At 42.8% G+C, this 17,678-nt stretch overlaps 1 protein-coding gene across 1 annotated transcript in view; it reads right to left on the reverse strand.

Annotated features, from left to right (window-relative positions):
• WDFY1 (WD repeat and FYVE domain containing 1) overlaps window positions 1-17,678 on the reverse strand; it is a 69,950-nt gene that overhangs the window by 18,699 nt on the left and 33,573 nt on the right. Inside the window, exons 3-7 of the mRNA XM_058665072.1 lie at window positions 15,580-15,653; window positions 8,283-8,337; window positions 4,673-4,823; window positions 2,663-2,775; window positions 531-657 (exon numbers count right to left, since the gene is read on the reverse strand). Coding sequence (XP_058521055.1) covers window positions 531-657; window positions 2,663-2,775; window positions 4,673-4,823; window positions 8,283-8,337; window positions 15,580-15,653 — 520 coding nt within the window. The remainder of the gene's footprint in view (window positions 1-530; window positions 658-2,662; window positions 2,776-4,672; window positions 4,824-8,282; window positions 8,338-15,579; window positions 15,654-17,678) is intronic.

Here is a 17,678-nt window from a genome sequence, read left to right on the forward strand (position 1 = left end):
TTATTACAGCAAACAGCCACAGCCTAATGAACAAAGAGGAAAGAAAAAGAGGCCGGGCTGGGGGAGGGGAGTTACATTCCTTTCCTGTTCAAAATCAGAAGTCAAGAGCCCCAGAATTACAATGTTGGAACTTAGGCAAATATACCACTACATCTGAATGAAATGTATTTTAGAACAAAAAGGAGCTTAGACAACCAGGTCAAGAATAGCGTAGTACTGCATGACACATGCTTTTGCAAGGTTAAAGTCGTCACCTGCAATCTCTAACTCCTACCTCTCTTGAACACATACTTCAACAAGGCAGAACCTTGGCAGAGAAAAGCGACAAGTGCAAGAAAGCCTTGTAGTGCATCCTCTGCCTCCTCTAAGCACTGGTCACTTAGAATTTGAGGGGAAGCAGACAGAAGTGGGTGGAATTCTATCACGTGGTTGCTTTAAAAGACAGGGCTTAGAGAAGTGGTAGCTAAACACTAATGCCCTGACCCCCTGACAAGTCATATTCTTTCCTCTCCCCAGGGATGGTCACATACTGATGACCCTGAAGCAAGAGCGTCCGGCCTTTCCTGCCTCCGATGTCCCACATGATGATGCTGTTGTCAGATGCTCCTGAGAAGAGTAACCGCTGAATGGGGTCCCACCACAGGCAGGCGATGCTACCTAGGGATTTTAAGATAGGTTGAGTGTAGGCCTGCATCAGGACAGAACGAGGACCAACTGAGTTCTCAAATAAGAATATATTCTCACTGTATAACAAAGTCATTCAACCAAGTGATCTTCAGTCATAGAGAAAACGCATCGCACATCCATTGTCCAAATTTATAAGACTGAGATTTTTCATCTGTACCTCAAATTACTTTTTATATTCATATAGAGATTCTCAAAGAAAGTTCTCCCTGTACTGTAACAATAAACTGTTATATATGAACTGTCAGTTCAGAAAGGCCTTTAGAGGGGGAAAAATGCAACTAACATCCAGTTGAAACTGCCAGTATGATTTTCTTGTTGTACTAGATAAAAGTCTACAGCATTCCAGGGCTCCGGGACTCTGTAGCATTTTGCACTAAGACACTTATGTTTAAGGAAATTCGGAGGCCGTGCTGTGCCATAGTGCTTTAAGCCACTGCCGACAGCACTGGCATCCTACAAAGGTACCAGTTTTTGTCTTGACTGTTGCACTTCTGATCCAGGTCCCGACTAATACACCTGGAGAGCCATGCAGGATGGTCTAAATGCTTGGGCCCCTGCCACCCACATAGCAGACCCAAATGAAGCCCCTAGCTCGTGGCTTTAACCTGGCCCAGTGCTGGCTGTTGTGGCTATTTGGGGAGTGAACTAGCTGACAGAACATTTCTACCTATCCCACACTCTGTAACTTTGCCTTTCAAATAAATACATAATACTTTTTAAAAAAGAAAATTCAATTAAATGCCTTGCTTGGAAGTCAGAGCCTTGCAAATACACCATATGATTATGCCAAATAATTTAGATTAAAAGAAATCTAAATCTTATATTCCATACTCTACTTTGGCTATGAAATTCGATATTCTTGGTTTGCACTTTCTCTTTCAACATATTTCCTAATTTTAAACTGACTTGTTTGCCTGGAAAAAAGGCATTGTTAAACTTCATAAAATTGAGAGTCACATAAGCTTAATATTGGAAACTAATAAAGCAACATTGAACAGAAACAAGTTTCACACATAAAGTTCTCAAAAACATAGAAAGCACAGAGAAATGAAAATGATGACATATTCTGTAAAAGTGGCAATAGGGGTCATGAATTCTCATCCTGTTTAATCCTGCATCCCAAGCACTTCCGCTAGAAGCTGAAAAGCAGCTAAATATGGTTTCTCCAATTTGAAAATGACTAAGCAGCTACCAGAAACCATCCTCCCTTAGCAACTCAGAGAATCCTTAAGCGCTTGGGACTCATGAGAGGATTACTCATAAACAGAAAGTGGTTTTTTAAGGGGCCTCTGTTTTCCTGCCTAGATCTATTCTAACTTGCTGGTTTTATTTTTTTTTTTTTCTTTTCCCCCTGCAGAGTCCCTCTTACACCCAAAATAGAAAACACTGAGTACCTTTAACTTGTTAAAGTGGTAAGTAGTGGATAAGTACATCATTGAACTCTTTTAATAAACCCCAGGTTTTTCTATCTCAAAGCAAGTCACGTCAGACTAAGACCTTGTGACTGGAATAAAGATTGCATTAGAGTTGAGCATACAGTAAGATTCTGGATTATGCATGTGTATAATGTGTATATAGCAAGTTATTCAAAAGAGCCAATGGCATTTTAAGGCCCCTCCACTACTCACTGCTCCATAAAAAAATCTCACCCAGGAATTTGTTTCCCTTGGTGCCTTCTCAGTATGGTTCCCAGAGATGGAACCAGCCCATGCATTTCTTCTAACTGTGTGATCTATTAAGTCTTGTTCAGGGTCCTCGAATCTGACAAATCAAAACAAAACCAAACAACGCTAATAACAATTCCACCCAAGGCCTTACAACTTGGAGGAAACTTCAAGGGGCTTCTGAAATCAGTAACTTAAATTCAAAAGGTAAGCAATGTGGAAAATATTATTCACCTAAGCAATTTAGAAAGGGTTTTGGTAACACAACACCCCATCTTCACTGGATTTTCTGATGCGAGGGTGCAGCCTACCTTCATGTCCCTTGAGTGTTGTAATAACTGAACAGGAGTTCCGCTCCAGCTTCAGCAGGGTGATCTGCCCGGAATAGTCGCCAACAAAAGCATACTGAGTGTCATGATCATACCTGAGGAAAAGCAGTCAAGGGTATCTAACAAATCCACCCCTAAGCCCTCCTGTAAAAGATGTAGCCACTTTGGTCAGTTGCAAGACGGTGAACGTCCATCTCAAAGAGAATAAGCCTTAACCTAAAATGTAACATCTAGTGGAAATTTCTACAAAACAACTGAAATTATCAGGAAAGTTAATACTCATTCAACAAGAATCCACTGGGCTCCGGTTAGTACATCAAGCAGTATCCTAAGGAACTGCCAGGAAATAAAAACCCTAAGAGCTAGGAGAGAAGACAGACATGAAAGCAAGTAGTTACAATCAAGTGTAAACAAGGAAAAGTGCTCACTAATGAAAACAGCACTGGAACAAAACAGCTACTCATGAAATAGCTCCACAAATAATATAAAACTGACAACAAACATAGGACATAAATCTTGTCTGGCTTTTGGTTTAGATGATTTAGTTTTAAATGCAGAGAAGTATTCATTTTAACTTAATGTAGATAGTTTCATTACTCAAAAAGCAGTAATATATGGTAGCATATACATTAAACTTTTAAAAAATATATTAACAATTAATAACAATTCATTGTGTTCTTGGCTTGTGGTTGTACAGACTTGTGGGAAAGCAGTCACTTAAAGACAAGATAACTACTATTTGCAGCATAATAACTGCTAACATTCAAAAACAAACTTCAGAAGGAGCACCGCAAGCCACGTCCTGACTATGTCACTTTGTGCCAGTTTCCACAAATCTGCTGCACAATAGAAACACCTTCTATCACACAATCAATTTCTCCCTTGTCTGATCCTAAAGCACAGGTTACCATCCTAAATGCTCATTTTAACTATTCATAAGTAGTAAACATTTTAAATACAAGAATTAATTTGTCGCACAGATTTTAAATACAGGTTGTCAATGGAAAGAATACTACCATGCCAAACATTTAACCCTGGGAGAGAAATCAGTGCAGGGACATAGCCTGCCGATGGCAGCCTTGACCTCTCTGTCGCTAAGACACACAGCAAGTAGGGCCCGGCGGCGTGGCCTAGTGGCTAAAGTCCTCGTCTTGAACGCCCCGGGATCCCATATGGGCACCGGTTCTAATCCCAGCAGCTCCACTTCCCATCCAGCTTCCTGCTTGTGGCCTGGGAAAGCAGTTGAGGACGGCCCAATGCATTGGGACCCTGCACCCGCGTGGGAGACCCGGAAGAGGTTCCAGGTTCCCGGCATCGGATTGGCGCACATCGGCCGGTTGCGGCTCACTTGGGGAGTGAATCATCGGACGGAAGATCTTCCTCTCTGTCTCTCCTCCTCTGTGTATATCTGGCTGTAATAAAATGAATAAATCTTTAAAAAAAAAAGATACACAGCAAGTAGAGATACACTTTTGCAAAGCTTTAAAATTTCATATAATAACTTGGAGTTTTTAAAGCAGCAATATTTAACATTCTGAGGAATTTTGAAGTAATTAAAAGTGTGCACGCACACACACACACAGAGCATAAAACATGTTATACCCAAAACACTTTATAGTCCACTTATGAATCCCGGGGTGAAAATCTTATTATTTGGTTTTTCTTATAAGGTTTGTAGCATATACCAATAACTACAAGATCAGTACAGTATATTTTTAATGAATAACTATGGAAAATCCATGCCTCATGAATGCAAACCTCTCCCCTAGTAACTTTACATTGGAAGACTTTCATTGCACTGTATTTCTGAAAATAGAATAGCAATTCAACTAATCATTATTTTTGAGAAACATTTTATACCAAAGAAGACATGCAAGTGTTTGGAATTTAGATGAATATGAAGGAATCATTCAGTCTCAATGAACAATATATGTTCAAACTGGAAACCAACTATTGAGAGAAGGAGAGGGGCAGGGGAACATGGAAGGATACTGTAGACATGACGCCCAGGAAGTGAAGAAATGCTGCCCCAGCATGTTCCCACTGCGGGTGCACATCCAGCTGACACACTTGTCGTGACCGGTGCTGATCACCCACTCCGTGGCCAAGCTGAAGATAATTGCAGTCACCCGGTTCTGATGAGCTGCAGGAAGAGAGCGAAGGAGGCTGTGTCCATGAGGAGCTCTCCGCGGGGAAACGCCAAGGCGCCACCTGCCAGGCCCCTCACCAGCAACCAAGGAGGGCTAGCTCACAAGTGTCCAGCCTCGGCCATTCCCAAATCACAAAGAGCCATGCTCACGAGTAATTCAAACAATAAGAAAATATATTTCTTTATTTATTTTTTGTCATTGAGAGAACATTTTTACTTGGCTCTACAAAACTTTCATTGTTGAAAAGTTCTATATGTAAGCAAGAGTTAAATTTTTTTTTAAAACACATACTTACAGAGAAAAAAAAGCATTCCATGCACTGACTGAAAACTTCTATTTCGCTGTCATAACTCAACAAATAGCTGCAATGACCGGGCCTGCGCCAGGCCAAAGCCAGGAACCAAGAGCTTCTCGGTCTCCCTCATGGGTCCAGGGATCCAAGAACTTGGGCAATATTCTGCTGCTTTCCCAGGCACATTAGCAGGTGGATGATTCAGAACTGGAGCAGCCAAAGGCTTAACCTGATAAAGCACAACATTGGCCCACAACTTTTTTAAATGCAAGCTTTATGCTAGCATTTCTAAAGAAACTTCCCTCAGCAATGCAATCTCCAGAACGACAGTAAACAATGCCTCCACTTCTCTTAATGTTAATTTTCATAATAATCACATCACATGATGTCACAGAAGTCAGCTGGCAGCGTGGGGCAAATAGACGTTTACATCTCATTTGCAAGTTGATAGGCTTCTATTGGATAAAATCCTGTCTTAATAAATGCAGCAAAAGAAATCCAGACCCAACTGAGCACTTACTGTGTTGGAGGACATACGCCACAGTGCCAGCTCCAATTTTTGTTTGTTTGTTTGTTTTGTTTTGTTTTGTTTTTTCAAGAGAGCAATATTTTCTTAATTCTCTGTAACTTCAGTATTTGTATCCTCTAGGAAATATTGGCATTGTAAACAGATGTAATTGCCCAAAATTAAAGTCATGATATGCATCATGTTTTTGGGAGTAATTTCTGGTTGTGTGTAACCTTTCATTATTTATAAAACCTAAATATTTCTAAACTTCTCTATTTACAGACAACAGTTGGGAATAAGGAAGGTATTACATAACCTAATTTCTGAAACATTTCCAGATCAACTATAAACCACACCACAATATAATCTGCCCTGTTCCATCTGTTACAGGATGTTGTTAAGTGTGTAATATTCATGAAGGAACTTGAAATTGCCAAGATGTTCTAAGAGCTAACCTTCTTCAATCCTAGTATACCAAGCTCCGGCTAATGGGAACTACCAGAGGTGATGCCGGATTCTTGAAGGATACATGCTTCATGCTTTTGCTTCAATAGTGACATTTTTAATTCTCACAGTCTGAATTATGCCCACTTTGAGATAAGAAATCTGAGAAACAGATACTAAAGAATTAACTAACAAAATAACTAAACATCTGCCCAACATTGCATAACTTGTTCCAGGTGCTCCTAGCACATTTCTCATTAAGCCTATGGTTGGAAAAGACTAATGACAAATTAAACAGGTTATTATAAAATTAGCTCTTTGGGCCCTGGAATGGTAGCCTAGCAGCTAAAGTCCTCATCTTGAATATGCTGGGATCCCATATAGGCACTGGTTCTAATCCCTGCAAACCCACTTCCCATCCAGCTCCCTGCTTTGGCCTGGGAAAACAGTCAAGAATGGCCCAAAGCCTCGAGACCCTGCACCCGCATAGGAGACCTGGAAGAATCTCCTGGCTCCTGACTTCAGATTGACTCAGCTCTGGCTGTTGCAGTCATTTGGGGAGTGAATCATCGGATGGAATATCTTCCTCTCTGTCTCTCCTCCTTTCTGAATATCTGACTTCCCAATAAAAATAAAATCTTTAAAAGAACAACTGAAAAATTAGCTTTATTAGATTACAAAAACAGTAATCAGGTATACAAGAAGGGTTGTCAAATTCCTAAGTATATGCAGCATAAAAGGGCTTATGAATCCTTGATTATTTTTAAGATAAATCTGCAAATGACTGCTGAGAATTCAGTCATTTTCACTGTCATAACAACACTGTGTGTAATGCTCGTATATTCTCCAACAGTACAAGATTGGAAAGCTTTATCACTCATGATCATAACCATGTATCTTCCAAGTTCAAATGTATGGACCTGGTTGTATCACTTTTCTGTTTCTCAATTTGGAGCAGGTGAAAATAACAGTAATTTGTCTTTATTAACTTCTAAAACCTCTTTTTTGTATGTGGAGACCAGCTAGACTTCAATTTTCACCTTTATGTATGGCATGAAGTCAAGTCCAGAGCGCCAGGCTCTGTGAGGCCTTCAGGTGCAGCTCTCTGGGACCTTGCGAAGTGAGCTCATGGGACCCATAACCTAACCATGGCTTTGACCCCACAACCCTAACCCCAAGTTGACTCTGGGACCTGCCTTTGTTAATGTTAAAAATACTGAAGTTTACTAGGCACAGTGAAATGTGGGAAAAATATACATTCCACAGCTGTTCCAGAGCACTGGTTGTATTACCACAGCTCAATGAGAAAATATGACAGTTCCTAGGAACATGGAAAAATCCTGAACATTCACAAAAGCTAAAAACCAGTTAACATTAAATAGTTACATTATTTTCAATATAAAAAATTGTTGTAAATATAAAAAATTTATAATGCAGTAATGTTGCAAAGATTTTTTTGCTTCTTGTGAATATTAATGAGTGCTACATAAATATTTCTGACTACTACATAAATTATCAGAATACACATTCTTTTTAAAAATGTACTGATAATTATACATATTTATAAGCTGAAGTGCAGTAGCTCAATACATCCATGTGTACTGACTGAACCAGTGGAACCACCAGTCTCCTTAACATTATGATGACAAGAATTTTAGAGCAATGCTATTCTATTTAATGAGTGGCCCCCCTCACTCTTCATTCAGGGGACTGTGTGCTGCTGCTGGGAAACAGCTGGCAGAAATCCAAGCATTAAAAACTTCTGAATGTTTGACGAAGTTATTCCACTTACAGGAATTTGCCTCAAATAGCAGTAACAGAATTAAACAATGAGAGTCTGACCAACAGTCAGGGGTGTGTGTGTGTGTGTGTGTGTGTGTGTGCGAGAAACATTTATATACATATTTTTGTAAATTATAAAAACACTCAATTATATACACAAATACAATAGTAATTGTGTTAACAAAAACTGGGTTGAGTGCACATGTCTGCTAGTACAAATATTAATTTAAATCTCATGCACATACCCAATTTACGTAATCTGGGATGTTAGTAAGCAGAAAAAATTGGTAAATAATTCTCAACAGCTAATTGTCTCTCATTTAATTGGAACATCAAACTTAACACAGAAACCTAATTTTGGTCATAAAGCACAGTGTTCTAGCTTCATGTGTGTATATTTTCAAGCACACATGTATGTGCTGTTACCTGGGTAGGTCTTGATAAAGTTCATCTTGTTAAAATCTTCAGAAACATGAAATTCCTAAAAGTAAACACATACGATGAGAAAACAACAATGGTTTCAAAATGAATCAAAAAATTCAAAGCAAAGTAAAATCCAAAAATGGGTATCCCAAGCTCAGGGACTTCGGGGGAGCGTTTAAGGCACATGAATGCTTCTTTGAACAGACTTCGCACACTGCGGTTTCTGTGAGGCATCAGATCAAGTGGAATAAAGTGTCGCAGACCAACGAGGGAATTTCTGACCCATTCCTTCTCCACAAGCGAGTTCTCCTCCCCTCTGACCACAAAAAGTGTGCTGAGGGCCCAGGACGGCAGCCTAGCAGTTAAAGTCCTCGCCTTGCATGCGCTGGGATCCCATATGGGTGCCAGCTCGTGTCCCGGTGGCACCGTTTCCCATCCAGCTCCCTGTTTGTGGCCTGCGAAAGCAGTCAAGGACGGTCCAAAGCCTTGGGACCCTACACCCACATGGGAGATCCAGAAGAGGCTCTGGGCTCCTGGCTTTGGATCAGCTCAGCTCTGGCCGTTGAGGCCATTTGAGGAGTGAACCATGGGATGGAAGATCTTCCTCTCTGGCTCTCCTCTCTGTATATCTGACTTCCCAATAAAAATAAATAAAATTCTAAAAAAGTGTGTTGCTTTTGCTCTCTTGGCTATAGACATACATGAAAATCTATAAGTATGTAAAATAAAACCACAGAGACGCATTACTTTCATTACTAACAGTTTGTAGTTGCTGTACAAATAAGGACAGGAATATCCTTTGTTCTTCTCACCCTACCCTTCCTCCATGGCTCCTGGGCTGTGAACACAAACTCCCACCCTGACCTTGGGCTGCCAGAGTTCCCGCTGAGCCCTTCCTCCATGGCTCCTGGGGCCACTGCCAGAGTTCCCGCTGAGCCCTTCGCCCAGTATGGACCAGACCCTTGAATGTCAGGCTTGCGTCACCAAGAGTCAAAGCTGAGCATGTCCGTTTTCTCCCCTCTATCAGCACCCTTTCTGTCTCTGTATTCAGCTAAGTTCCTGACCATCAGTGTGAACATCATCTCAACGCACCTCCCTCTATTGCAACACTCAATCCAGCCACCATCACACCCTGCCACCCAGTTCCCCATCACCACCTCAGAGTTTCACAAGCTTTGCCTGTGTTCCTATCCATAAAACAGCTTTCCTACTGGCACCCACACCTTCAGCCCGGCACCCCCAAGCCTGTCTTCCATATACTGGCACATGGAGATGGAGAAAACAAGAAACACAGCCATCCATCACCTCCAGCTCACTGCTCCTCAACGGCACCCTCCAAAACACCGGGTCCCAAGGCTCGACGAGAAGACCTGCTGAGAAGATCCTCAGGCCCCACCCAGGGATTCTGACGTTCCCAATGACTCTGCCAGCTGTGTGAAAGTCTGGGTCATCTGGTTTCTGCGAGGTAGTCCGGGCTTCCTACTGTCATACTCTCAACAGGTGGGCTGCCCCTTCAACTCCACTCCAAAACGCTGCAGTGTTCCAGGTTAGGTCTGGACCCCACCTTCTCATTAATATATATAATATAAAATATATAATATATATAATATTACATATTATATATATTAATATATATTACATATAATAATATTATTATAATAGTAGTATTATAATATTATATAATAATATAATGTTATATATATTTTTATATTATATATGCATGTTAATATATAGTATATATAATGTTACATATTATATATTAATATATGCATATATAATATAAAATAATATATAGTTTATACATACACGATTTATTTGTGGGGGCCAGGGCTGTGACATAATATGTAAAGCCTCAACTCCACCTGCAGGACCAGCATCCACAGAGGCACCAGTTTGAGTCCCAGATGCTCCATTTCCAATCCAGCTCCCCGCTAACGCACCTGGCAAAGCAACGGAACATGGTCCAGGTTCTTGGGCCCCTAAACATATGTGGGAGGCCCAGAATAACCTCAGGGCTCTTGGCTTCAGACTTCCGCGGCTCTTGGCCATTTGTAGAGATTTGGGGAGTGAACCAGAGGATGGAAGATTCTTTCTCTGTGTTTGTCCTTTCCTATCTTTGTACATCTGCCTTTCAAATAAAAATTAACAAAAAAATCTAGGGCTAAGTGTAATGGCTCAATCCGCTATTCCTCCACCTTGCAAGTTTCAGGATCCCACATGGGCATCAGGTCATGTCCCGGCTGCTCCAGCTGCCATCCAGCTCCCTGCTTGTGGCCTGGGAAAGCCGTAGAAGATGAGCCAAGGCCTTGGGATCCTGTGACTGTGTGTGAGAGGTGGAAGAAGCTCCTGGCCTCAGATTGGCTCAGATCCAGCCATTGCTGCCATGTGGGAAGTGAACCAGCATATGGAAGATTTCTGTTTCTTTTTCTCTATATATAAATCTACTTTTCAAATAAAAAAACAAATCTTAAAAAAAAAATTGGCGGGGGGCCCGGCGGCGTGGCCTAGTGGCTAAAGTCCTCGCCTTGAAAGCCCCGGGATCCCATATGGGCACCGGTTCTAATCCCGGCAGCTCCACTTCCCATCCAGATCCCTGCTTGTGGCCTGGGAAAGTAGTTGAGGACAGCCCAATGCATTGGGACACTGCACCCGCGTGGGAGACCCGGAAGAGGTTCCAGGTTCCCGGCATCAGATTGGCGCGCATCGGCCCGTTGCGGCTCACTTGGGGAGTGAATCATCGGGCGGAAGATCTTCCTCTCTGTCTCTCCTCTGTGTATATCTGGCTGTAATAAAATGAATAAATCTTTAAAAAAAAAAAAATTGGCGGCCGGTGTAGTGGTTCACCAGGCTAACTCTCTGTCTGCAGTACCAACATCCTATACAGGCACTGGTTCATTCACCACCTGCTCCACTTCCAGTCCAGCTCCCTGCTTATAGACGAGGAAAGCAGCAGACGGTGGGCCCCTACACCAACGTGGGAAAGCCAGAAAGAAGCTTTTGGCTCCTGGCTTCAGAATGGCTTAGTTCTGGTCACTGCAGCCATTTAGGGAATGAACCAGTGGATCAAAGATCTCTGTCTCTTCTTCTCTAAGTCTGCCTTTCAAATAAAAATAAACGAATCTTTAAAAAAAAGGAAGAAAAGCTTACTTACGTATTCAGAAGGCAGAGTTACACAGAAAGGGGGAAAAAGACATTCTCTAACTGTCTCTAACTGTTAGACATTCTCTAACAGTGGCTGGGACTGGGCCAACCTGAAGCTAGAAGCCAGGAACTCCGTCGGGATCTCCCACATGAGTGGCAGGGGCCCAAGAACTGGGGTTACTCTACACTATTTTCTCAGGAAGTTAGATTGGAATTAGAACAGCTGGGATGCCAAAACTGCAGGCAGCACCTTTGCACCTTTACTTGCTATACCACAATGCTAGCCACTGTCTTCTCAAATTCTTTCCCCAGGAGCATTCTGATGGCAGATACAACAGAAGCCTTCTGATGCAGATACGACAGAACCAACAGGTTTACTGAGTTAGTGCTGATGAACAGCAGCCCTGAGAGACATGCAGAGGAGCGGTTACCTGGTCTGCCCAGTGATGCCCTCGGGTCCCTGGTCACAGGCAGCCAGGATGAAGCCCACACAAGGCCCACACAAGGCACTGAGGGCTGTGTGCGGGGAACCCATGAGCCTCCACGCAGCGGCCCTTCCGTCACCCCACGACCGGCAACACTTCTTGTTTTCAACGTGTGAGGGTAACAAAAGCATATATGCAAATGTGCCTCAGAGTGATAACTGAAAACGTTAATATAAAAAAAATAGAACTAAATTTTGGAAACTACACATAAAAATTGAATTACAACTAAAGCAGCAAATCAAAATGTCTGCTGAGGTTTTCTGGTAGAAAAAAAAAATAGTTGGTGCCCATGTTCAGTAAGTCATTACCACGGATGAAACTAAACCCCAAAGAGAAATTGAAAAGTGCACAATGAAATTAAATGTTGGATCAAGTATTTATGGAAAACTGGAAATGCTTGTCCTCTATAGTTCATGAGTGACAGTTTGGAGGAGGTATTAAAGTTTATCTGATCCAGCTTTGGCCTGGTGTTCCACATAGAAAAGGATGTAGGCCTTGGCCTTGCCCACGGTCTCTTCGTCCGTCAGTGTCACAGTACTGTCATTGAAATGGAACCAGCGGCCTTCGTGGGTGGCGTATGCTGTGTAATGTCCAGAACTGACCCCAGAGCCGTGGTGCACCACCACTGCAGCAAGGTCGTCCAGGCAGTTGTCAGGGTCGCTGTTCGTACACCCACATGCTGGATGTCTCACAGGTATCTCCAACGCAGGGCCATCCTCATCGTCGCTTTCCTTCAAGCTGTCTGTCCCTGTCTCCCCAGATGCTCAGGTTCAAAACCTGGAAGCTATCTATCTTCTTCTTTTCCAGCCTCCCCATACCCAAACCATCATGTATGTAATCTACGATGCATTCAAAGTCCACCTGCGCTGCTGGGCTATTCCACTCTGACCACATGGCCTCATGGCCCCTCAACCCACTTTACAAAAAGGAGCTACAGACTTCTTTTACAGCTGTACACTACAGCATGGCATTCGCCTGCTGAAAACCTTTGAGTAGCTTCTCACCGCATCTGCAATGGGATTGAAAACTTTACCCAGTGCTATGAGGTCCTGCCCACCTTCCCGTTGCCCTTGGGTCTATCCATTCACCTCTTGGTAGCTCCCTCCAAGTCTTCAAACACGAAGAGATCAACCTCCCCACAAACCTTCACAACATACCCATTTCTGGAAAATTCCACCCTGGTTCTCCAGCTCCTCCCTGGCTCTGTGCCAGCAGTGCCAAGGCAATTCAATGGGAGGAAAATAGTATTTACAGCAAATGGTTCTGGGATAACTAAATAACCACAAGTAGACGACAAAACAGGAAATCCTCTCATGTGTCATTTACAAAAATTAACTCACAGTTAATCTGATATTTAGATATAAAAGCGAAACATAAGCATACATCTTCATTAATAGGAATAATGATTTTGGATTAGGCAATGACTTTATATGCAATACCTAAAACAGGTAAACTGAATTTCCTCAAGTTTTATAAAGTCAAACACAATCAACCTTTAGAATGGAAAAAAAAAACTTGCAATCCTTATATCGATAAGGGCCTAGAATCTAACACACAGGAAAAATTCTTACAATTCAACAACCAAAAAAACATAATTAAAAGTGGGCAATGGATTTATATAGATATTTCTCTTAAGAAGACACATAAATAACCAAGAAGCATGTGAGATGTTCGACATGACTAGCCCTCGGGGAGACCCACACGCAAAGCATGGTAAGATACCATCCAAACTCCCATGAGAAAAACAAAGCAAGGCAAACCCAAGTGGGAAATAACAAGTGCTCGCCCTGACGTGGGCAGACGGCAGCTCACACACGCTGCTGCCAGTGCTGCAAAATGATGCAGTAACTTTGGAAAACAGTTTGTCAGTTCCTCAAAAGTTAAAAAGAGAGTCACCATATGACCCAGCAGTTTCACTCCTAGCCAGGAAACTGAAAGCATACGATTATATAGAAACCCATAGATGAGTGCTCTTAGCAGCATTATTCACAGTTGCCAAAAATTAGACCAATTCAAAGGATCGTTTTTAACGAATGAATAAAAAAAGTGAGCTGTTCTTCCATAACACTGTTCCACCACAAGAAGGAATTAAGTTCTTAAATGAAACTATAACCTAGGTAAGCCCTGAAATTCTTCAAAGCAAAAACAGACAGGCTGAAATGGACCAACGGGATCAATCTTTTGACATCAAACGTCTGAGGCAGGCAAGTCTAGAAACTTCGAGTGGGTCAGTGATTGTCAGGAGCTGGGGGGTGTGGGCACGCAGCATGGCCAGTGACGGGTGTTGGGGTTTCTTTGGGGGATGATGAAAGTGCTCTGGAATTAACAGAGTGTTACTATTGCTGGCTCCTTGGGAGGGTGACATCATCCTTGGATCAGCGAAATTGGCAGCACTTCTGAACTCTCCAAGCCACTTGGACAGAACCCTGGGAATACGTACACATGGAAACTCTGGATTGATATGAGGTGGCGGTTCCTTATCCCTGGATACCGAGACATTTGGAAAATTATGAGTGGTTTCCCCCTTTGTCTCTCCCCTTCCCCAGGGGAAAAAAAAAAAAAAACAAGAAGAAATAGCAAATTTGGAAGCAATGAGTACACCCAATTTTCATAAACCTTGATCCTTCCCACCTTGATCCACCATGTAATCATTATTAAAAAATAAAATTTATTAAAAAAAAATCACAAAATACAAAAAAACCCAACTTGGGCTCCCTCAACTCACAAAGATATTTTTTTCTTTCTTTTTATTCCTTTTTTAAAATTTTCTTTTCATCTTTTTTGAATTTTTTTGTCATTTGTTCCACACAGATATTTAAACCCCAAAGTCTTTTCCAAATGGCTAATAACCTAATATTAGCAGTAGATGACTGGGTGGAGGCAGGACCGGATTTGGTTAGATCCACGATAGACGGCGCTGGCTTCATCAGCACAGAGCAGAGAGGACAGCCGAAGAGCATGCTCCCTCGGTCCCTGGACTCCCTGACTGTGGGGTCTCCGCCATCCTCCTAAGCTGCCTGAGGTAACGGGGCTGCCCAGGTGGCAGTGTGAGCCCCAAACCCAGAGCAAAACATATCCCTTCCAAAGCAGCTCCTCACAGGTACTTCAGTTACAGAAAAGTTGACCAATACTTCCGAATGGTGAATATTTTGTTACATGAATTAAATCTCCATTAAGGAAAAAATTGCATGAACCCAATTAGAGACACAGAAACACTAGTCTAAAACAGATGGAAAACTGAAACATCTAGTGCCTCACCAGAGCGTAAGAAGTGCAGCCTTAAAGGTTCTGTGTGATCTGTGGGCTGAACAGCTGGTCCCTAACCTCGCCGGCCCTCCACTGCCTCTCTGAAACACTCAGGGATGAGGCTCTCCAAGTAACAGCCGAAGGACGGCAGCTGTGACCACGGCTCTACAGTCACCGTACCAAGGCTGTGCCCTCTGAGCTGGCCGAGCACCACGTTACCAGTCATGACAGCACTCCAAACTTCCCAAAACTAGTTTAAGCGCTAACTTTAATTAATCCATCTTTAGACACAGCATCTATATGCAAGTAGATATTTGTTCTTTATGCCAAACTACCAGATACGCACTGCTAAATTTAAACCACCTGAGCCAAGTGAACAGGGGGGTGGGACATGAAGAACATGCAAAGACATCCCGGAAGCTACGCACCATCATGGCTCCGTTATCCTGGCCCACAAATATGCGTCTGCTGTCGTGATGGTAAGCCATGGTGGAGCAAGGGGCTGCCGAAAAGACAAAGCGAACGTTAGCATCAGGCTGCACCTCTGAAACCATCACTTCAGGTTCATTATCACGAACAAGGGCTACAGGGCTACACAAATCATCACGGCAAACTTTAAAATGTGTTTAATGCTCTGTCTGTTGTATTTAAGTCCCAATTTCATAACTCTGTTATTTTGGGTAAAGCAAACCAGTGTGAAGTTTCCTCTGACTGAAACCCTTCTCTGAGGTCTGGAAAGGTTTGGGGATCAGGTCTCAGAGAATGCGTGGTCTTTTACTCAAATGCTCAGTAGGTCATCCTGCTCCATCATGGGCCAGACAATGCCTGGATTCTGGGCAGATCCCAGCCCCCGAATTCCCACTCCATGGCAATGAGAAGTCAGTTGGGAAAGCCATCCCAGGAACATTTTTATCCAGTGGTCAGAAATTGCTCCCTTTCCAATGACAAGCACAACCCCATTTAAGCAGCCGACTTGGTGCGGAGCAGATCGTGTGGTCCCCAGCAGCAGGTGCCCAGGATGGCGTGTGCCTCTTGTCAGGCACACACACCCCTCTCCCAGAGCTCGTGGGAGGCAGACTGTGCTTCAGAGAGAAGCACTCAACTATCATTTTCTGCTGGGAAGCAGAATTCAAATGATTTATAAACTGGCAAATTCCTAAAAAGAAATGTGTGGGTTTATATTGGCCTCAAAAATTTTAGTTAACAACAGAAAAACTAAAAGAAATTCAGGCCAAGATGGGGGCGGAGGGAACCACATGCAACTTGAGCTTACTTTTAAATAAAACTTCTCATTTAAAAAAAAAATCATGGGCCCAGCGGCGTGGCCTAGCGGTAAAGTTCTCACCTTGAGCGCCCCAGGATCCCAAAAGGGCGCTGGTTCTAATCCCGGCAGCCCTGCTTCCCATCCAGCTCCCTGCTTGTGGCCTGGGAAGGCAGTCGAGGACGGCCCAGAGTACTGGGACCCTGCACCCACGTGGGAGACCTGAAAGAGGTTCCTGGTTCCCGGCTTCGGATTGGCGCAGCACCGGCCATTGCGCTCACTTGGGGAGTGAATCATTGGACGGAAGATCTTCCTCTCTGTCTCTCCTCCTCTCTGTATATCTTCCTTTCCAATAAAAATAAATAAATCTTTAAAAAAAATGAGAAAAGAAAGATCTAAGTGAAACCATTGTTTGAAAATGGTTTAACATATTCTCTCTGAGATGGGCTGAAATTGTCTATCAAAGGGAAAGAGTAAATTATGACTGGATTGTGTCCAAAGGCAAAAACACAACTCACAACATCAGAGTCAACAAGACTATTTTAGTTGCATTTAAGAGCCAGAGAGCTGGAGGCCAGTCTGGTGCCCTAGCAAACTACTCTGCCTGCCCCCCCCCCCAGTGCCAGCATCCCATATGGGCACAGGTTTCAGACCCGGCTGCTCCACTTTCAATCTAGTTCCTGTTAACAGCCTGGGAAAGCAGTGGAGGATGGCCAAAAGCCTCCTGGCTGCCAGCTTTGGATCAGCCTAACTCTGAAAGATCTCTCTCTCCCTCTCTCACTCTCACTCTGACTACTTATTACTACAAAGATAAATGTATATTGATACAACCTAAATGTTCCTTAACAACCATCCATAAAATTCTTTAACAAGTCAAACATATTTTGCTGACATAGAAATTTCTTTGACATCATTTTTGCTAACTTTTCAGTTGGTATTAAATCTTCACATATCTTTTTTTAAAATATTTATTTATTTATTTATTTATTTATTTTTATTGGAAAGACAGATATACAGAGAGAGGAGGAGAAACAGAGAGGATGATCTTCCTTCGGATGGTTCACTCCCCAAGGGGCGGCAACAGCTGGAGCTGAGCCAATCCAAAGCCAGCAGCACCCAGGAGTTCTTCCGGGTCTCCAATGTGGGTGCAGGGTCCCATCCTCGACTGCATTCCCAGGCCACAAGCAGAGGGCTGGGTGGGAAGCAGGGCCGCCGGGTCCCCAGTGCGTTCAAAGTGAGGACTTTAACCACTATGCTATCATCCTG

This window comes from Ochotona princeps, chromosome 5 (genome assembly GCF_030435755.1).
Source record: "Ochotona princeps isolate mOchPri1 chromosome 5, mOchPri1.hap1, whole genome shotgun sequence".
Taxonomy (NCBI): Eukaryota; Metazoa; Chordata; class Mammalia; order Lagomorpha; family Ochotonidae; genus Ochotona; species Ochotona princeps.